Source organism: Schistocerca gregaria, chromosome X (genome assembly GCF_023897955.1).
Source record: "Schistocerca gregaria isolate iqSchGreg1 chromosome X, iqSchGreg1.2, whole genome shotgun sequence".
Taxonomy (NCBI): domain Eukaryota; kingdom Metazoa; phylum Arthropoda; class Insecta; order Orthoptera; family Acrididae; genus Schistocerca; species Schistocerca gregaria.
The window spans coordinates 651,073,525-651,096,120 of NC_064931.1; the positions used below are offsets into that span (position 1 = coordinate 651,073,525).

A 22,596-nucleotide genomic window follows, 5' to 3' on the forward strand; every position below is an offset into this window, starting at 1 on the left:
TATCAGTCTCCCCCTTCCCCCTCCCCCCTTAAGTCAGATACTAGGTTGGGCAGCCCAGTTTCTTTCATTTATTATGTACCAGCTTGTACTTGGTACAAGCTGGTACCCTGATTTTCTTAAATGTTTTAGGGTCTTGTAGCAAGAAACTTCCACAAAACAAACTCTTAATGCCTCTACCTGGCCCAAGAAATAGAGGCCACATTTTTGCCATGATCCCCTGTGCCCCTTCACTCTGCCCCAAGAAATTCTTCACATAGACAATACCTCCATCATCACTGAAGCCGCATGCCTCACTCTGATATCCTAGAGAGATGTTATTTTTTGCCACCACTCATTTAGCCCTGATGCCCTCAGGGTCTCTATGATCAGATAATAGATCATTTAATGACCACAAATTAATCAGTGGTGAACTAAGAGAGTACACAAAAATTAATTTAGCATGTGTCATCTTACGTGCCTCATGACAGGTGGTATTAAAGGCAAGATTAAGCCAATTCATGTAACTGTCCCAATGTTTTGTCAGTTTCTGTTTGTCACTGTTTTTGACGTAATTTGTATTTTATAAATTATAGAGCGTAGAAATCGGTCGTCATTTAATAAAACCTGGGAAAAGAAAGAGGACGAATGATTAGCGAGCTCTGTAATTTATAAATCATATCAGTCACTGAGTGCACCCACTTTCCTCATGGAAGGTACTCTGATATGTATTTTAATTAATTTCAAGCTTTGTAGAAATTCTTCAGTTTTATGAATCATGCTCATAACATTCATGTCATTTGTCCAACAATTTTTTTAGTAGTGCAGAAGTGTAAACTGGGAACACGTGTGATTACTGTAGTTTAGCAGTTAAACTTGTTTTGGTCTTGTACCCAGTGAAGAATGTAAATTATTTTGTTGGCCATAAATAATAACCTTTTATTGATCATGCAGGATTCTCTGTAAGTATATTAAGTTTTTGTTGCCACTGATCTCTTGCTTTTTCTCCATTTTTGTCAATATTGACACTTTTAATATTAAGTTACATTACATTACATTATTACATTACTTGCTCTGGCAAGGTAGGGATGGGCTAGCTGCTGGGGTAGTTGTTTGAGGTGTTGGTCCATGCAGGAACTCGTATCCGAATTCTGCATGTTGGGATATGGTGAGCCCCTTGATAGACCACACGGCATTTACCCATAAAAATGACTGTTATCTACACTATCCTTTGTTCCAGGGCAGTGGACGTTGCAGCCAGTATGAGATGTGCAGTAGAGGACCCGAAATAAAATGTCCTTGGTTGTTACTTGTCCAGTGTGGTGAGATTTTAACACTGACACATGTAGTAATCATTTCTATCCAAATCCCATCTATCGGGGACTTGGCATGAAGGCTTAGAACCTGTGGCTGACTCAGGTATAGCTGGGTAAAACTGGTGAGCCTGAGAGTGCCTGGGCTCGACAGTGGGTAGGCCTGGCTGGCTGTGAGCTGTGCTATTTACAGGTCACAGACTCAATCGCGATGCTCACTGTACGGATACCAATGCTGAGTGATCAGCTAAGAGGCATCCCATGCATGTCGGTCCCCGTGTGCATTACTCCCGCAGTCAGTGGCTTGGGGCAGTGGTTAAGAGTGCTGGATCCGTATATTACTTGAATGAGTAATGAGGATCCGAGCCCCCAGCATAGGGAGAGTTTTTCTGGGCTCCGAACCAGCAACAGTGATGATTTCCCCCACCCTGGCATGACTATTTGTCACATCACCAGTTTTGAACTATAGCAATAATAGTGTAATACCATTGACTGGGGGAAGTGACTTTGAGTAGTACCTGGGTAATGGAGTCATTATATACCGATGTCAGAGGATAGCACACTCTTTGCCAGTTTACCAAATTATTCAAGGATTTTATTATTATTTTCATCCTCCTTCATGATCTTCAGTAGCGAAGTTGTCTTCTCAACTGTATTCTTCTGTAAATGTGACAAATTGTGTTCTATCATTTTTAATTGTTGGTATGTTCTGATTTCTTTTTTCTTTTAATTTGAAGTTACATAATACTTTGACCATGTATCACAAACAAATTCACGGCAAAGGTTGCAGTTTTTTACAAGAATAAGAAGTGAATATGTTTATGTAAAATTTTATTAAATAATAATAATAATAATAATAATAATAGACTGCTGATGTTTTCCTGATTTTGGGGGACTCATACCATTAATGAATCACATATATTTGTAAGACAAAATACTGTGTTTAACGATAACAAGCATTTACAAAGTATATTTTAATAAGTATTCCATAAAGTTTCAGAATTGCAAATGGGTGTCATTGATATCTTGCCATGATATTTCAGCTGATAACCATTCATCCATCATCAAATTAGCGATGTAAACTAGCAATCTCCAGTTTCAAACTCTCACCTTAAGGTAGATTAATAGTTGCCAGCCGAAGTATCATGGCAAGATGTCAACATCATCTGGCTGCAATCCCTAAATTTCATGGAACACTATTTATGATGAGAGAACTTGAAAAAATATATTTTAATTAGACTTTTCTCTTTTCTACTAGCATTAAATGAACGCAAAGCTGAAGTACGAATTCAGTACCAGGATGTTCCTGGAGATATTTTTAGTGGAAAGCCTAAACGAAATGAATTAGTAATTAGAGTCCAGCCAGGTGAAGCTGTGTACATCAAAATGATGACAAAAACCCCCGGAATGACATTTGATTTGGAGGAAACAGAACTGGATTTGACATACGGAAGTCGGTACAAGGTAATTTGAAGAATTAATCTTTGATGAATTATTGTTGACTAAAAATACTGCATGTTTTGTCTGTATTCATTTTTAGTGATCACAATGTGTTTCTGAGTTGGCAAACTTTTTTCATTTTTATATGATGTGTAAATCAGATTGGTCCTCCAAAAACAAATGGAATTAAGGACTAAATGATTTATGTTGTTGGAAATATATGAAATAGGTGCGACATGCATAAACAAAATAACAATGTTGTAACATTTTGTTCATACTTGTACAAAATATTATGTTTCCAAATATTCTTTGCGATTTCTTTTAGTTAACACAAAATGGTGAAAATTGTTAACTGTACAGGATGACAAAACAAAATTGGAATAATAAGTTGACTCATCAGCTTTCAAAAGTTCTATAAGCTTAAGTAGCTAAAAATGAAAACTAAGAATCCTGAAAACGTTAAAAAAAGATGTAAAGAAGGAGTAAGTTGCAGGCGATGAGTCAGAACTGCTAACTGATTATGACAAGAGAGATTCAAATTTCATAGTTCTAGTAGGAGATGCAAGAGGTGACGTATAGGCTAAAGATAAAGAGGTAATTATTGGAAGGAAATAGTTATTACTGTACTGATGCAGCACTACACCTTTCTGCTCCAGCATTAGAGATGACTTCTAAGAGTCACTATATTTCTTGTCAGCATGGCCAATAGAGAGGTGTCATTATTGTGTGTGTGTGTGTGTGTGTGTGTGTGTGTGTGTGTTGATTGTCTTTGAAATTCCATGATTTTGAGGGGTTTTATTACAGCTTTTAAGAATACACACGCTTTTGCTAGGGAAAGAGAAACTGAAATTATAGGTTTTTTACTGTTTACTGTGTTCAGATTTTATGAATTTATTACCAGATTTCATTACAAGATACAAAATCTTTAAGTAAGTTATTTCTGTTACAGGAAGTAAAAATGCCTGATGCATATGAGAGACTGATACTTGATGTATTCTGTGGATCACAGATGCATTTTGTTCGCTCTGATGAACTTTCAGAGGCATGGAGGATTTTTACTCCACTGCTTCATGAGATTGAAAGTAAAAAGATTGCTCCAATTCCATATGTGTAAGTATACTTATTTTCTTTTCTCTAATTTCCATTGTAGATTGTACTCTGATCTAATCTTTAATTAGTTCTTTATTAATTCTTACATGTTCCACTTGTACTGTTTGCAGTAAGTGCAGAATAGTTATAGTGCTTGAGTAGAGGTTGATAACTGTGGTAAAAAATCAACAAATTCATGTTCTTATTTTGCAAAGAATTCACGTTAATTTCCATTTTATAGCTGTAGAATTGGCATTTCATGTTTCCATTTCTTCACAGTATCAGAAAAATAGGTTTTGGCAAACTCTACACAATACTCATAGTATTCCTTGATGAACATCTTTTTCCACCTAATCAAATTTTTAAGTCAGGTAAAGACTGGAAATAAAATCAGAAATCATAATTAAAATAAGATAGACAGTGAACTGATGAGTCTAAATCACTGTTCTTTCTCTGTCACGGATGGTATATGGTTGAGAATATTGTCCTGTGGAAAGGGTACTTGTGTGACAGTGTTTTCCATTTTTCACTCAGCTCTTGTTTTAATAATCTATTAATGAAGTGTAAAAGGCCCACTAATGATGATGTGGTTGTTCACGTAATCAGTCTGGATTGTACCATAGGAACATTAAGACCACCTCTGTAGCCAAGGAAGTGCCCTTTGCCACTGTTGGTGTACTGTCACCATCCTTTCTTCAACATTTTTGGTGGGGTGTGCGTACATAATGCCCATTATTATCCAAGTTTTTATTTGTTCTACTTGGCTCATTAACGTCTTGTTTGCACCAGTAACAAACTTAAGTAATCAATTTAAATAGCACAGAGTGATCAAAATTGTGAAAAAGTGAATACCAAAATAGAATGAAGATCAGGACTTATGTTTCATAACAGAGGAACAGAGCAACAGAGCAAGAAGGAAATTCAGATTTAGGCTTTATTATAAACAAGAAAATTAAAAACAATGTTGCAGATATTAAGGGAATCTGTCAGAATGGTGTGACTTGTTTGAAAAACATACACTACACTACAGGTTATAGCCATTTTCCAGACTTTTCCATATATTACAGTCTTCAACAATTCACATCCAACTTTGTTCTGCTTCTTTCTTTTTCATGAATTCCTCTTTTATTGGGTTGTCTTGTATATTTTTCTTGCAACAAAAAATCCAGCATAGATTCTTCTTCATCCATCTCCTATCATCCTGCCGCACTTAATGCTTATCCCCATTTCAGTTTTGTAACGGTCACAATCATGTCGTCAACTCTTGACTTTTCTCTTATCTGTTTGTTTGTTTTTCTGTCCCTTTTTGTTATTCACAATAAACACATTCTTCTCCCTCATTAATAACAGATTTCCATAATTGAGAATTAGGTAGTTGCCCATTTTTCTTCTACCATTTGGTATTTAAACCATGAATGCCTTTCTTCTTATTCAAATTTTCACCATTTAATCCATGGATGTTTGTAACTTGCTGCCACGATATTTTGGTGCAGTCTTCGGCCTCTCTTTAGGTGAACACTGGCAGAAATATACTGAGCTCGCCTATGTAAAATCACACTGATAAATAAGTGTTGCAATGAGTTATAACTGTGCAAGCGCTATGTGAGTGCATGCTCTTCTGCTGCAAGGTGCACTCTGTGGTGGAAGCTCGTCTCATTGTATCTGATCAGTCATTTTCAAACTGTGAAATTGCAGAATAGTACTGGCTATGCAGAGCAGTGCAGGGTGTATATAAAGTGTGGAAACTAAACATTGTGCAGATGTCATACATATTGCTTTTTCAAGAGAAAATCTGAAAGTTGTTTTTTTTTTTTTACATACATTCAATATGTGACCCATGAGTGACCAGCTTGGTATCGTAGACTGTAGCAGGTGCTTCACATATTCTCTCCCAGAGCTCTGCTACAACACAGAGTATAGTCAGTAGATACACCATATCTTTAATGTGTCCCCACAGAAAAAAAGTTACATGGAGTCAGATCTGGTGATCGGGGAGGCCATTTCATGAAACAGCTGTCTCCTTTTGTAGCACAGCTGATCCATCGATGCGGCAGCTCCATGTTCAGTTACCCATGAACTTCACGATGAAAATGAGGTGGAGCCCCATCCTGCTGAAAGATGAACGGAGAGTCTGATTGCATTTGAGACATCAGTCATTGCTGTAACATGTCCAAGTAGGCATATCCAGTGACAGTGCTCTCAGTGAATAAGAATGACCTGTACAGTTTTTGATGTGACAAGGCACAAAAAACATTTACCTCTCAAATTCAATGCATTCGTGTGGATGCTTTGCACCCTAGATTCCACAATTATGCCTGTTCACTTTCCCATTAGTGTGAAAAGTGGCTTCGCGCTGATAAAAATTAAGTGATCAACAATGTCATCCCCATCTTCATTCAATTGTTGCAACTGCGAACTAAACTCAAAACGCTTGTCTTTGTTGTCTTCAATGAACTTCTGCACTAGCTCCAATTTGAATGGTTTCATAGACAGCTCCTGTCGCAGGACTTCCCACACTGTCATTGGAGCCATTTCGAGTTCACTGGATGCACGATGCACCGATTTCTTTGGACTCCTTATGACTGTCTCTCATACACACTCCACATTCACTTCACTCAGCCTGGGACATCCGCTTCTCTTTACCGGGCACAAACAACCACTTTCCTTGTTAGTGGCTTCTTACCGTGCTTGTTTCTAAACATCCGTTGAACAGCTGTAGCACACTTGTTTTTGTCGAACTCTAATGCACAGAAAGCTCGCTCCACTCCTAAACTCGCCACGTTTGTGATTAGTGCTGACTATCAGCAAATTACCGAACTACTACATTAAAAAAAAAAACTTTCATTGTTTCTATTCAAAATGACATATGTATGATATCTGTACTATGTTTGGTTCTTGTGCAATAAATAATTGAAAGTGTTCCCACACTTTATGTACACCCTGTATGTAATTTAAAACCACCATCCTAATTGGTAAGAAACTCAGACAGCCGTTTTTCCACTGATTCATTGATGATAGAGCTTCAAAAGTTTTATGTACGGACCACAATTTTTGTTTCATTGTATTGCATCAGATAATCAGTAGAAATACAAGTTTGGCAATAACTTACTGTCTTGCAGGAGGTAAATATGCTGCTGGTGTTGCCAACGTGGTCCTTAACAGTGTGCATTGTTTTCCCTTTGTAAGATTTGTTCCATGTGCATGGAATCCTATAGACTTCTGCCTTGCAGAACTCTTAAGTCATCTTTGATATTCCCCAGACATGCCAAGATTTTTGATGGAGGGCAGAAGATCACTTTAACCTTTAGTCTTCTTAATAATCTGCGTATTTTTGCAGAAATATTCCCAATATATGGTAGATGAGCTGTCATTTTGAAAGCTTCAACCTCTTACTTGTTTTGCTGTTTGAACATCTGAAGCTCTGTCTGCACTTGCTGAGACAAATGTCCATTATTCGAAACACAATTTGAAGGATTCCAGTTCCAGTTGCAGGTTGTTGGCATCTGAGAGAGTATGGGCTTGGTGGATCAAGGTCTTACGAATGCCCATTGTTTGTGCCCGTCTGTGGAAACTAGTAACCTGTAATTAAAGGTCTGTATGATTGGACTGTTGAAATATAGACTGTGTGAGTGTGCTATCTCTTTTCCATTGCACTAAAATGTCTAAAATGGGAAACAACCTGCTTCCTCCATTTTCTTAGTTAATTGTGTTTTCATGTACGGAGTTCAGACGTTAAAGGAACTCTCTGAGACTGTCAAAACCTTGAGCTCAAACAATAAAAATGTCACCAATATAATGTCATCAGTCCAGTGTCAAAGTTTTGTTGGTTTTATAACTGCTGAGTTGATTGGTCACTCCTCTTAAGTCCTCCATAGAAAGGTCTGCCACTAAGGGAGACAAAAGGAACTACCCATGGTGACACCATCAAATTGTTAAAAAATGCCTTAGGTAAACAGTACAAAGTGGGTACTTATTTTTTTAATTAACTGAAATGTCAAATTGGTCATTTAAATGAGTGTTGAACGCTATGAATTGACTTATTTTTCATATATCGCCAGGAAAGTTAATTTTACTGAGTGCTGAGGCACATTCTTCAGTTGTTCATGGCAATCTGAAACCTACTCAGTGTCATTACCAATATGATAATTACAGTGAGGAAGTTGAGTTTAGTTGGTGCTTCTTCAGTATGGTCTGTCTGGCAGCATTGAAGAAGATAGTGGTGGGTGTGCAACACTCCAGGCGATTGGTGGAAGGCAGCACTTTCCTTGCCATTTTGAAGCTGAATAACTCAATCCACACTGTCTTTACATTCACCCTAGTATCTGAAAGGCACTTTCTGTGAAGAGGAAATGTCCAGTTGTGAAACTTCCTATCAGATTAAAATTGCATGCCGAATTGAGACCTGAACCCAGGACCTTCACTTTCATGGGGAAGTGCTGTACCAGCAGAGCTATCTAGCACAACTCACAACCCATCCTCACAGCACCACTTCTGCCAGTACCTCAGGTTTGAGTCCCAGGCTGGCACACAGATTTAATCTGCAAGGAAGTTTTAATCGGTGTACACTCTATAGCAGAGTGAAGGTTCATTCTGGAAATGATCTCCCAGGCTGTGATTAAGACATATCTTTGTAATATCTGTTTTTCAATGAGTTCTAGTCCCACAAGTTACACAGGAGGGCTTCTTTGAAGTTTAGAAGATAGGAGATCAATTACTGGCAGAAGTAAAGCTGAGAGGATGCTTCATGTCATGCTCAGGTAGCTCAGTTGGTGCAGCACTTGCCCACGAAAGACAAAGGACCCTCCAATCATGAAAGAAATGTCACCCATGCTGACAGCTGTTCATCACTGGTGAAGGCTGGAATTTGCATGCCAGTATTGCAACTGAGTGGCAACAGGTTGTCTTTTCAGGTGAATCATGTTTTATTCTCCATTGGCATAGAAAGTCTGAATGCAAACCCACAACGACAATTGTTGGAAGGGTCCAGCCTGGATGTGGGAGATGTTATGGTCTGGGGAATGTTTTCATGGCATTCCCTGGGTGATCTTGTCATTCAAGGCACAATTGTTCAACACAACTATGCGTCTATTGTTGGGGAACATGTTCATTCCTACATGTAACTTGTTTTTTTCCACGGTATGATGCATCTACCAGCAGAACAATGCAATGTGTCACACAGTTCGTGGCGGTGTGCATACTAGGATGAGTTTACAGAACTCCCCTGGCCACCAAATTCCCTGTATTTAAACCCAGTGGAGACTCTGTGGGACCACTTCAATTCAGGTGATTGTACCATGGATCCTCAACTGAGAAACATTATTCAGGCATTTGACAGAAGGTGACATTAATATCATTGGAAAGTATGTTCCAGTAACAACTTTGTGTCAAATTCTCAATAATAGAAGAAATTGATCTATTAAAAGGTGAGGATGGACATAGAAGAAAAAAATAATTTTGCAGAAGAAAATTAATTTAATAATAACAATACTATAAATAAAACATAAACAAATAAATATAATAAAAAGATAAAGTAAAATAGAATTTTGATGTTATTACTGGCACCCAGTTCTGCATAACATACTTAGCAACTGGGAAGCAGGTGTCCCTTAGGCAGACAAGTCATCTTTTTTCATTGATATGTTCCGACAGTTTGACCCCGGCTTCCCTTTTGGGGTCATAGTCTGCTATATAACATCAGGTATTTGTATTTCCCCTGAATTTTGGAACTTGCCCACCAACATATCCTTGCATTCCACTGCCTTTCTGGACTCAGTTTACAAAAAGCTCCTTCCATCTACCCATCAATTTCTTCTTGCACTTCATTTTTTCCATATATTCTCACAACAATTTTATTGCCTTTATGGAGTATAGTGTATTTTTATTTATTGTCATAATGTATTGTTATCATTTCTTCCATTCATTCCTTGCTGATTCTATATCCATCTGTAATTCTTGCTCTATATCTCCCTGTTGTAGTACTTGAGTTAATGCTGACACATCACATACTTTTAAGTTATCTTCTATTTCCCAGTCACGTTAATGTGTTTTCCTTCATCTTTGCCTCCCTTCCTTTTTATACTTCATGTATATCTCTTAACCTGTGTTCTGGCAGACACTGTCACTCCCTTTGTTACATACATTATTGATTTCTTCTTTGTTCCCTTTGAAGAAGGAATGTGTGGTTCCCAAATATAGGAGTTCTGTTTCCTTTATGTGTGTTTTTGTTGGCTGCACTATCCTGAAGAATTGCTAATACATTGCAAATTTAAGACCTGAATTTTAGTAACTTTCATGTATCCACATGTCACTAATGTCTCTTTTCTCATGATTCAACACCTCTTATTTGTTATGTGTTTTTATTATATGCTTGAAAAATATTTCTAATTGTAATTTGACAGTGAGATAATGTTTGACTCAGATAAATTTTATATCTTTTTTAATGCTCTTGCTTTTTCTCTGCACCATTACATTTTTTAACTCAGCAGTGCTTTTAATATTGGACCATATATTTGAAACACTGTCTTCATGCCATCGACTTATCAAAAAAGTCGTGCAGAGTGCTTGATGGAGCACTTTGACAGCAGCATTTAATGTGCAGCATGCTGACTTATACTGTACTGTTCATTTAAGAATCTGTTTTGAGCTGTGCATATTCAGTTTCCAAAGACACTTTGTATCATAGAATGTTGTTTACTTTTTACAGATACGGTTCACGTGGACCAAAGGCTTCTGACCACAAGTGTGATGAGAACAACTTCAAGTACTATGGATCGTATAAATGGGTTCCACCAAAAGCATGACTATAGGAAAGAGAATGACATCCGTTCCATGATTTGCTTTGTCTTTCATTTCATGCATGTCTTCCACTCAGTAATGAAATGTTACCATTGTAATAAGAGAATGATGATAATGTATATAGGGTTAATTTGTTGTTCAAGGTCTAGGGTGGGGAAACTGGGCATTTTGGGCCATGTTTATATATTTAATTTGTCATAGCATTTTGGAGGAGTTTTTTAAAAGATAATGTACTCATAGCTCAAATTTTGTATACTTGTAATATAGAACTTATGTCACTCTCTAAATATGTCAACATTTAGAAGAATTGCCTAAGAAAATCTTCACCAACTATTTGCAGTTTCTGCTGAAATGCCATTTCTTTTACAATCGGCACAAAATATTGTGTAAGAGTAATGTACACTAGAGTTTTTGCCTTTGATATTGACTGAAACTGTAACAGCAACAAAATTATTTAATTTGTGAACCAGTATGATTAATCACAAATTCATGTAGTGTAATGTTCTGTGAAGGCTGACATTAGCAATCTGTTCCTAGTTGTGATTCTTATAAATTTTTGTAGATATATTTCTTTATTTTAAATGGATGTGATACTCATTACAAAAATAGCAAATGACTCACTTGTTATTATTTTATGTATTGGTTTTAATCCATACATATTGTGTTATTTATGTTAATGTGTGGACATTGTGTCTATATCTTTCTCATCATGTCGAAGTGGAGTTACAGTTTCGAGGAATTTTCTTGTTTTAATCTTGTTTCAATTTTTGTTCAACTTTTTCTCATTTTATTTATTAGTTAAATTTGAAATTTGTCTGTCTTTGAATCACAAAATTGTCCCCCTTGTAATCGACATTGCTCAGTGCTGTCAGTGTGTCCATGTTATGTATTCGTGTTAATCACCCAGACTATTTACGATGGTGTTTTACAATAAGTGGAATACACAGTAGTATGTGCAACATATTACATAATTGATTCATCATAGACATTATCCAGTTGTAGATAATACACCATATTACATGAAGTGGATATAGGCTTTGGCTACATACAGATGGAGTATACAAAAATCGTTGCCGACTGAAGTAATGCCAAACACACTATTTGACAATATTTTAGATTATTTCATTTCAAATCACCCAGACTGTTTTCTTGTAATTTACCCAGTTTATTATTTTATGCAAACACGCTAAAATTGTACGCATGTGTATATATGCCATTTCTACAAAGCCCAGTCATCTTTAGTGCTCATTCTGCATGTTGTCCACTTTTATTTCTATTGCATTTTTTTCTAGTTTTATAAATTTGCTTGTATGCCATATTGAAACTTGTTACAGATACGTTTTGTAAGAAATACATTTGCTGAAGCCAAGTGTTACAATCTCTTTGTGCAACATTAAGAACTTTGAAGATTAAGTGTCCTGAATGATCAAATAATCTTTGATTAACTCAAGAAGGGCTATTGTATTGCCACCATTTTTAATTACTCTAGAAATGTTTTGTGGACTGTTTATTCCAATAAGATAAATGCTTTTGTATTTCATGAGCTTGTTGCTTATTCCATCAGGATTCTCACTGATACGTTACAGCTTGATTTATTTTTATTCTGGTGGAAACACAGTGCAAATTTTGTGAATAATATTTATTTACAATATAGTTATGAAATTAAAATATTGGGTATTTTTATGGATTGTATTGTTATTTATAGAAATTTATTTGTACAAATAACAGATAATGCAGTATTTTTGGATATTTATATAATGACTTGTTATTTAAAATACAAAATTAACTCCAAAATATTTGTCTTTATTTTATTTTTTTTTTTTCAATCCTTCTATCCTTTGTCTGTTCACAAAGCTGACAGTTGGTTTTGTATCTTTTCATATTAATAAAAACAAGTATACATTTGACATTAAATTATTCAATATTGTGTTCATTAAAGAAAAACATTTCAGATGGAAAATGGGGGCAGGGGGGGGGGGGGGGTGAGCCTTTGAGATTGGTAAGTTGAATAAGCCTCTCACAGGAACCATGCAGCGATCAGTAAACTGTCGGAAAAAATTAGTACATTCGAGAGAAGCTGTTGATTTGCATTCGATTATGGCATATGCCACCTGGAGGATAGTAGGCGTACTGATAACGATTTCAATGTTGCCTGCCAACAGATAGCATAGTGGCATAGATACAAAAGTGTCATATGCATCTACCCTTTAATAGAGTACATTCACAGCAAGGAGGATCAGTGTGATGCACAAATGGGAAGCAAGCATGTAACCATGCCACAGAGACTCGTGATTCTTACAGCACAATTTGAAAGGGGACAAATTGTAGCCTTCCATGTAGTGGGATGGCCCTTTTACCGAATTGCTACACAAGATGGATGTGCTGCGACAGTTGTGCAACAATGCTGGTATCAGTGGTCACATAAACATTCTCGCACCTATAGATGAGATTCTGGGCATCTACACAGCACAGATGCCTGCCAGGATCGTCATACTGTAAAGACAGTAGTGGCAGATCATATACACTCCTGGAAATTGAAATAAGAACACCGTGAATTCATTGTCCCAGGAAGGGGAAACTTTATTGACACATTCCTGGGGTCAGATACATCACATGATCACACTGACAGAACCACAGGCACATAGACACAGGCAACAGAGCATGCACAATGTCGGCACTAGTACAGTGTATATCCACCTTTCGCAGCAATGCAGGCTGCTATTCTCCCATGGAGACGATCATAGAGATGCTGGATGTAGTCCTGTGGAGCGGCTTGCCATGCCATTTCCACCTGGCGCCTCAGTTGGACCAGCGTTTGTGCTGGACGTGCAGACCGCATGAGACGACACTTCATCCAGTCCCAAACATGCTCAATGGGGGACAGATCCGGAGATCTTGCTGGCCAGGGTAGTAGACTTACACCTTCTAGAGCATGTTGGGTGCCACGGGATACATGCGGACGTGCGTTGTCCTGTTGGAACAGCAAGTTCCCTTGCCGGTCTAGGAATGGTAGAACGATGGGTCCGATGACGGTTTGGATGTACCGTGCACTATTCAGTGTCCCTCGACGATCACTAGAGGTGTACGGCCAGTGTAGGAGATCGCTCCCCACACCATGATGCCGGGTGTTGGCCCTGTGTGCCTCGCTCGTATGCAGTCCTGATTGTGGCGCTCACCTGCACGGCGCCAAACACGCATACGACCATCATTGGCACCAAGGCAGAAGCGACTCTCATCGCTGAAGACGACACGACTCCATTCGTCCCTCCATTCACGCCTGTCGTGACACCACTGTAGGCGGGCTGCACGATGTTCGGGCGTGAGCAGAAGACGGCCTAACGGTGTGCGGGACCGTAGCCCAGCTTCATGGAGACGGTTGCGAATGGTCCTCGCCGATACCCCAGGAGCAACAGTGTCCCTAATTTGCTGGGAAGTGGCGGTGCGGTACCCTACGGCACTGTGTAGGAGCCTGCGGTCTTGGCGTGCATCCGTGCGTCGCTGTGGTCCGGTCCCAGGTCGACGGGCACGTGCACCTTCCGCCGACCACTGGCGACAACATCGATGTACTGTGGAGACGTCACGCCCCACGTGTTGAGCAATTCGGAGGTACATCCACCCGGTCTCCCGCATGCCCACTATACGCCCTCGCTCAAAGTCCGTCAACTGCACAATTGGTTCACGTCCACGCTGTCGCGGCATGCTACCAGTGTTAAAGACTGCGATGGAGCTCCGTATGGCACGGCAAACTGGCTGACACTGACGGCGGCGGTGCACAAATGCTGCGCAGCTAGCGCCATTCGACGGCCAACACCGCGGTTCCTGGTGTGTCCGCTGTGCCGTGCGTGTGATCATTGCTTGTACAGCCCTCTCGCAGTGTCCGGAGCAAGTATGGTGGGTCTGACACTCCGGTGTCAATGTGTTCTATTTTACATTTCCAGGAGTGTATATTAGTATGTAAGTAGCAACCAGTTCCTATTATGTCAAATTACTTGCATCATTATTTTTCTCCAGTTTGTAATTTAATAATTTCTTAGCCTGTTTGAGTATTTTTTCCTTATTTAACTTATATATGTTCTTTTTTGTGGTTTCTTAATTTTTATGTCAGACTAGATTAGGTGTATATATTGTAATAATTGCTGTAAATGTATCTTTAATAGGTTCTTTATGCTCTGTTCCCAAGACTATTTCGTATGCAGATAGATTAGTTTTGATTTTATCATATTTAATTATTTCAGTTCCTAGTTTTAATGTATTTGATGTTATAAATTATCAGCTTTATTGTTGATTTTTCTAGGTGCATATAACATAATAATTGCTGTTTGATCATCAGATTTAAACGACTCTTTATTAGGTCCTTTATGCTCTGTTCCCAGGACTATTTCGTATGCAGATAGATTAGTTTTGATTTTATCATATTTAATTATTTTAATTTGTAGTTTAATGTATTTGATGTTATAAATTATCAGCTTTGTTGTTGATTTGTTATTATTCCTTTTTCTTTAGCTTTGGCTTGCAATGCATCATGTTTAGCTGAAACCAAACATATTTCTTTTGATTATACCAAAGGGATATCTGAATTATTTTCAGGGTTTAATACTGAGTATGGTGTGGATGGTTTTACTTGATTTTATTTTATTTGATTTTTTTGGTTGAGCAATGAGAATTGTATTTATAATATGTATTATTGGTTTTAATTTTTTGGATGGTGATTTTTATTCTATTATGTACTTTATTAATTTTTGTGTTATATGTTTACAGTTTATTTGTAGCGAGGGACTTACACAATTCCATTATGATAAATTAATACATTTAGCCTTAAAGAGTTTCTTCTTTTATTTTTAAAAGTTTGTAGTTACTTTATTGGTATAAAAATTTTATTGATTTCATTAATTTAGTGGAATTTGTTAAGAAATGGGAAGTGAATAGAAGTGTAGCCACACTACCGTTTGGGATAGGAAAAGTTTGTTTTGGTGCAATATTTCTGAGCGCACAGGTTACAGCCAGGTGTGAGCCTGTTTACAGCGAGTTACGCTCACCAGCAGCTGCAAAGTAAAATAGAGGCCACAGGGGTGTAGAACCGTCAGAAAAAGTGCAAGTCAGAGGCTGAAGGGGCCCACTGACCAACCTAAGTGTTACTAGTACATGACATGGAGTGGTGCGTTTAACAAAACAGAGGCACACAGTCACATATAAATAGGTGCCAGTTCACTAACAAAGCATTCAAGTGTGACAGCTCTCCTGGACAGCGGGGCATGTCACACCACTGGCTACACACAGCAGCAGATGCGGTTCCAGCGTTCCAGTCCATGGCAGGTTGCTGGCGAGACCCTCTGAGGCCAATGCAGGGTCAGCAACCAGCCAGCTGTGGGCCACGCCATGGCCCCTGAGTTGGCTGTGGTGCATCCTGATGTTACCGCAACTCTACAACCATACAAGGCCGCCACAAAGCAGTGTTCTGCACGGATTGCTGAGGCAGCCATTCTGCTCCAAGCCGTTTCGCAGACCGCAAAGTGGTGTCTTCAGCATTGCAGGAGCCGGTGATGCAGACCAAGGGGAATGCAGCACTCTAGTTGTAAACAATAAATCACTAGGAAAGCTTGGATAAGTCTTAATACTGTGCCTTCTACTTCTTCCTGCTACATTTGGTGTTGCTGTTACATTCATTATCAGAGGTTGTGCTACATTTGGTGTCAGAATAGCGGACGTCATCTGTACAGTACAATGTGAAGCCCACAGTCACAAGATGTGGTGAGTTTTCACCAGTTTTATTTTGAGTGTTGGACGTTTCCTTTATTTTTTGTGTTTTTGAGTATGGTTCATAGCAGGCCATTGTAGATGTTTTGCACGGGCATAGTATTTTTTGTTGTCAGAGTAAATGTTAGTGTATTTGGAGCAGTAAGATTTGTGTTTTTTTTTTTTTTTTCGTGGCATTTAATTAATTTGTATTGGTTTGAGTATGATGATACTGAAGTGTAGGGAGTCGGGTTATTTTTGTACTTAATTGTTTTGTTTTGGGATTAACAGGGAACAAAAGCATCATAATGGCAGGAACATGAGATGTGTCAGGACCAGAAGCGGTACAGGTTTTGTTGGAAAAGCTAGCTTAGTGGACAGTGGACAATGCGCAATTGATGAGTGAATTAACATCTAGAAGTGAATGGGAAACCGCATCGGAACAGTTGTCATTGCCTAGAGTGCCACAGCAGAAGATTAATCCAGCTGCCACGAGTTTGGTTATTCCGTTTTCTGGCAAGGCATCTGAGGATGGGCGTTCGTTTGTGAAGGACTTCGAAACTTCTGCTGTGATGAATGGTTGGTTGGATGAACAGTTGTTACATGTAGCCAAGATTAGATTAACTGGTGAAGCGAAGACATATGTAAGGTGTTCTGAGGCCTTAAGGAAGGCAGGACAGTTTAAGCCATTGAGGGAGGGGCTTTTACAAAGGTACATGAAACGGAATAGCGCTTGATACTTTAGGGAGAGGTTGAGTACAATGTCGAAGAGGCAGGGGGAGACGGTAGAAAAATTTGCGGACAGAATAAGAGAAATTAACGAGTACACTTACGAGTTGGGTCAGAGCGATGAAGCGAATGGTTCTCTGTTGCAAGGGGCCGAGCATAGGGCACTTGATATATTTTTTTTTGGGGGGGGGGGGGGGGTTACCGGCGTATATATCGCGGAAAGTGCTTGAAGGGACTCTGAAAGATTTGTATTTGGCCATTCAGCTGGCAATTCAGTGTGAGGAAATAGATGTGGCAATAGGGGTAACTTGATAGACAAACAGTGTTTATAGCGGATATAAAATCTTATAAGTGTGGTCATACAGGACAGATGCAGAGGCAATGTACCCAGCATCAAGGAATAGAGGAAAGGGTGGAAATCAGCAGCGTGGAGGATGGAGAAGTGGAGTTAGTAGAGGTGGACAATCGTTAAACGACAGAGGAGATCCAAGACCCACCTAAGGGAGCTCTCGTTTAATTTAATTTCAATGCTACAATGTTCAGTGGTAGGATTCAAAGAACTAAAATGTTTAAGATTTTGTTGGACACAGGGGCACAAGTGTCAGTGGCTACTAAGAGTTTAATGGGATGAAGGAAGTTAACCCACCATGTTATAGGTTGCGTGGAGAGGGAAATAAGGAGGTCAGTGACAATTGACTTTCGCATAGGGAAAGTCCGATCTGATGCATGCATGGAGGCAGTACCATGGGTAAGCGAGGGCTACAACATAATCTTAGGAGCAGATTTCTTGCATCAGCATCATACCAAAATTGGCTTGGAAAACGAACTGTGTAGTGATGGGCTAAACTGCGATTTTCCGATATCTGTGAATCCTACTTTTCAGTATCTGTTATTCTTAACTGTGATTTGTCGCAGTTAAGGAACCTAGGTCGTGTATCCCTCCGCCACTGCCATTTCTGCGATTTCTGCTACTTCCGCGATTTCTGTGACTTCTGCTACTTCTGCGACTTCTGTGATTTCTGCTACTTCTGCGATTTCTGCTACTTCTGCGATTTCTGTGACTCCTGCGATTTCTGCGACTTACCACCGTATGAAAAAGTTACATCTGTACACACAGAAAATTGCATCTCAACAAACCTGTCATTGGTAAGTATATTTTACGTTTGTTCTTCCGTTGGCTTTAATTTTGTATTAAAGAAACATCTGTGAAAATATTAATAGTGTAATTAATATGTACGTAGCCATACAGTAGCGTAATAGTTCGTGTTTATCAAATGAATTCGAACATATTGCTATGTTCACAGGTACCCGAACTACATTTCAGTCACTCAGTAAAGTGATAACTCAAAATATCATTGTCAACAGATCTGGAGAAATTGCCACTGCGTCTTTAGACCGTTTTCGTCAGACGAGTGGTTAAAATGGTTCAAATGGCTCTGAGCACTATGGGACTCAACTGCTGTGGTCATTAGTCCCCTAGAACTTAGAACTACTTAAACCTAACTAACCTAAGGACATCACACACATCCATGCCCGAAGCAGGATTCGAACCTGCGACCGTAGCAGTCCCTCGGTTCCGGACTGCGCGCCTAGAACCGCGAGACCACCGCGGCCGGCTACGAGTGGTTAGTTTCTAAGTGTTTCGCTGGACTTAATTACTTCAGTGAGATCGTTCTTGCAAATGTGAAATATACTCCATTGAGTGGCTTTCATTAGAGCAAATATTAGCGATCTACTATTCAATTATATTACGTGTAATTAGTGACAGCAAAAATTGTTTAATAATCCTTGTGATTTTGCAGACACAGTTCTGACTCTGGTTACTGGTTGTTGTACGTATCTATCCAAATCAAGGCTGTCGAGAGAGACTCGTGAAAATTCAAGACAGCTCTTAGAAGATTTTGCAGTTTAAAAGTGACATAATTGTGAAATAAATGTGCAGATGAGTTCTTAAACTGTGTTTTATTGAAGTTGTTGTGCGATTTTAAAGGAATAATAAATGTTAAATACAGTGAGTGAATAATAAAAATCTCATTTTCCACATGTTAAGCTGTCCTATACCCGTAATTTTCCGACACTTATTTACTGGTAAACACTAGTTGAAAGGTGACATGCCGCCCCTCCCCTTCTCCACAATTTTGGTGTGACACTGACCTGTAACATATCCTAAAGTCTACAATATGCATTTTGAGGCTGTTCATATGAAAGTGGGAAGTACAGATCTTCCAGTTAAATCAGGAATAGCTGAAGTGCATTGCTTGAAAGTAACACAGGAATAGCTTACTTATGTAGATGGTAGTCGTGTCGGCAAAAAGTTCTTGTGTGTGAAGTTGCCATGTGGAACACCAAGTGTAAAACTTTTATTCCGAGTCTTGAACTGTGTCGGAACAAAACTGAGGCATTCATATGGCTCAATAATACTGTTTTCATTTCACTACACTTATACAGATGTCTGAGTTCTGCTGTGTTAACATTGCAAAGTCCTGTAGGCATGTGGAGTATTAAGCAAAACTGTAATATTGGAAGCAGAATCAAACATTTGTTAGATTACTTGATATTTTTAGGAGAAAAAGGCAATGTTGCTTCTTATTAATATAATACTTTCAGAGTCACAGCTGTGTTTGACCAACCATAACTGATACTGAATGTGCATGTCGTCATATTATGTGAAGGGCTTATTTCAATAGCGGTACAAGTCCATTACCTCCACTTTTCTGTCTATAATGCTTCTGAAATTAATGTTCCAAACAAACATAAATAAAGGTTCATCTCTAGCAAGAAGCCATATTCTTGAATATTCCTGTGTCTCAACTGCAGATTTTTCAGCGCTCATTTAACATTATGACTCTGTATCTCAAAATGAACAAAAATGGACTTGTACCACTAATGAAATAAGTTCTTCATATGCACACATAGCACACCGATCTCTTGAGGCAAAAGGCTCTCATAACGAAGTACATACGTCGATCAACAGATGGCACTTGAAAAAGAATGTTAACTGCGCTTTGTAGTTGCTTTTTGCGACTCTTAGTTCCGATTTGTCACAGAAATCGCAGTTTCTCGGTAGCGGATAGCGTAGTTTGAACTTTGCTCAACATATGGCAATGCTAACTGCGCTTTTTAGTTGCTACTTGTGACCTCTAGCCGCGACTTGTCACTGAAATCGCAGAAAGCAGTACGGAATTCGGCCAACAGATGGCTCACGGCGTTGAATGTGAAATGCTACTTGCGACTGCTAACTGTGACTGAAATCGCAGTTAGATTTTGTAAAGTTGTTTTTGTGATACCTGTGACTTCTCAATCACTGTGATTTCTAACAGATACGCGATTTCCTGCCCACCACTATAACTGTGGAACTAGGTGGAATGTTATTTCAGCTATGGGAAACTGTTGTCGATGCAGAGCTGTTGCGAGGAGCGTTCAACGTAATGAACAGACCTATTGAACTGCATACATTAACACTGAGGCTTAATTCGTATGAGTGTGTGTCTGGTGGCACCGGGAAGTCGCTTTGGCTAAGTGTGGAGTCGAATCTACCTGTGCATACAGGATGTGTTATTGAACCATTGGAGGATAATGGAGTTTTGGGCCCATTGGGTTGTTTAGTGAAACGCAGTATTGTGCGCATACAGGAGGGGAACGATGGACGAGTAGTTCCCGTGAACGTGGATAATTTTAGCGCTATAGACGCGAATTTGAGAAAAGGAGTTTTAGTAGCAAATTTGGATGTGCCAAATGACGAAGACTGGTGTTCGAGAGGTAGGGGAAGCGATCAACCACTAGCTGCCAATAGAACTGCATTGCGTGACAAAATTAAGCATTTGAAAGGAGGAGTAAGAGAACATATGCAAGAATTATTGTGGGAATTTAAGGATTTGTTTTTTTCGCAAGGGCCATTGCTAACAACTTCATTAGTTCAACGTAGGATACCAACAGGGAATGAATCACCGGTTATAGTAAACCATACAGAATACTGAGGTATTTGCAGCTGATTGTGGAGGATTTCATTGATCAGCAGCTTGCGGACGGTGTTATAGAGCATAGTAATAGTTGCTGGGGAACGGGCATTGTCGTTGTGCCTAATAAACATATGGATGGAACTAAGAAATACAGGCTCTGTTGTGACTACCAATACCTCAATAATATGACAGTAATGGACGCATACCACATTACAAACATATTGGAGACTTTGGCTCACTTAGGACAGTGCCAGAACTTTTCTACGATGGATTTGACAAGTGGTTATTATCAGTTAGAGGTGGCTCCAGAGGATCGTCCAAAAACTGCGTTCTCTACAAAAAAAATGGCTCTGAGCACTATGGGACTCAACTGCTGTGGTCATTAGTCCCCTAGCCCGTAGAACTACTTAAACCTAACTAACCTAAGGACATCACATACATCCATGCCCGAGACAGGATTAGAACCTGCGACTGTAGCAGTCGCACGGTTCCGGACTGCGCACCTAGAACCGCAAGACCACTGCGGCTGGCTGCGTTCTCTACATCTGAAGGCCATTACCAGTACGTCAGAGTGCCATTCGGTTTGAAAAAGGTTCCGGCAACGTTTCAAAGGTTGCTAGACAGTGTCTTGAGGGGTTTGAAACCAGGGCAGTGTCTTGTCTATTTTGATGACATTATAATGTTTTCAAGTAATATGGAGCAACATAGCGGTTAAGGGAAGTCTTTATGAGGTTAAGAGCGGCTCGTTTGACGTTAAGCGTGGAGAAGTGTCATTTTGCATTAGAAGAAGTAAAATATTTGAGTCATATTATCAGTAAGGATGGAGTGCGAACAGATTCGAGGCTGGTACAGACTGTAAGGGAGTTTTGGGAACCGAAAACTGTTAAGGAAGTGCAGTCATTCATCGGAATTTGCAATTTCTATCGAAAGTTCGTGAATGGTTTTGCAGATTTAGCAAATCTGTTGAAGCGATTGTTATGGAAGGGTGTGAAATTTGAGTCTACAGAAGAGTGTCAGAAAGCGTTTGACAAACTGAAAGAAGTGTTAACATCAAGTCTGGTTCTTGTGTTTCCAGATTTTGAAAAGTAGTTTATACTAGCATGTGATGCATCAAATCAAGCATTAGGGTGTGTTCTTAGTCAGGAAATTGATGGGAAAGAACATCCTGTAGCCTATGCATCTAGGCAGTTGAATGGAGCAGAGAGGAATTACTCAACAACAGAGAGGGAGATGCTTAGCGTAATCTATGGAATCACATATATTAAATGTTATTTATATGGGAGAAGATTTCAGGTAGTGACAGATCATGCTGCGTTGAAGTGGTTGTTGGCGTTAAAGGATCCGTCCACTAGACTCACTAGGTGGGCTGTGAGGCTTAGCGAATTCGACTACTAAGAGTGCACAAGCCTGGGAAGAAGCACGGTAATGCAGACGCACTGAGTAGAAAGGTGGCAAAAGTAGAAGTCATAGGGTATGACCTATCAGTATGGCAAGAATTACAGGACGCTGACGACTATTGTAAAGCCGCAATTTAATACGTACGATGGTCTTCTGTGCAGAGA

The 22,596-nt window shown here is 39.2% G+C and overlaps 1 protein-coding gene across 6 annotated transcripts in view; it reads left to right on the plus strand.

The window, feature by feature from the left end:
• Nucleotides 1–11,771, plus strand: part of LOC126297494 (glucose-6-phosphate 1-dehydrogenase) — a 259,429-nt gene extending 247,658 nt beyond the window's left edge. For all 6 annotated transcript variants that reach the window (XM_049988376.1, XM_049988375.1, XM_049988378.1 and 3 more), the window contains 3 exons: nucleotides 2,548–2,753; nucleotides 3,679–3,839; nucleotides 10,522–11,771. In XM_049988376.1, the coding sequence (XP_049844333.1) occupies nucleotides 2,548–2,753; nucleotides 3,679–3,839; nucleotides 10,522–10,618 (464 nt within the window). In that variant the 3' untranslated portion in view covers nucleotides 10,619–11,771. The remainder of the gene's footprint in view (nucleotides 1–2,547; nucleotides 2,754–3,678; nucleotides 3,840–10,521) is intronic.
• Nucleotides 11,772–22,596: the final 10,825 nt, after the last annotated feature.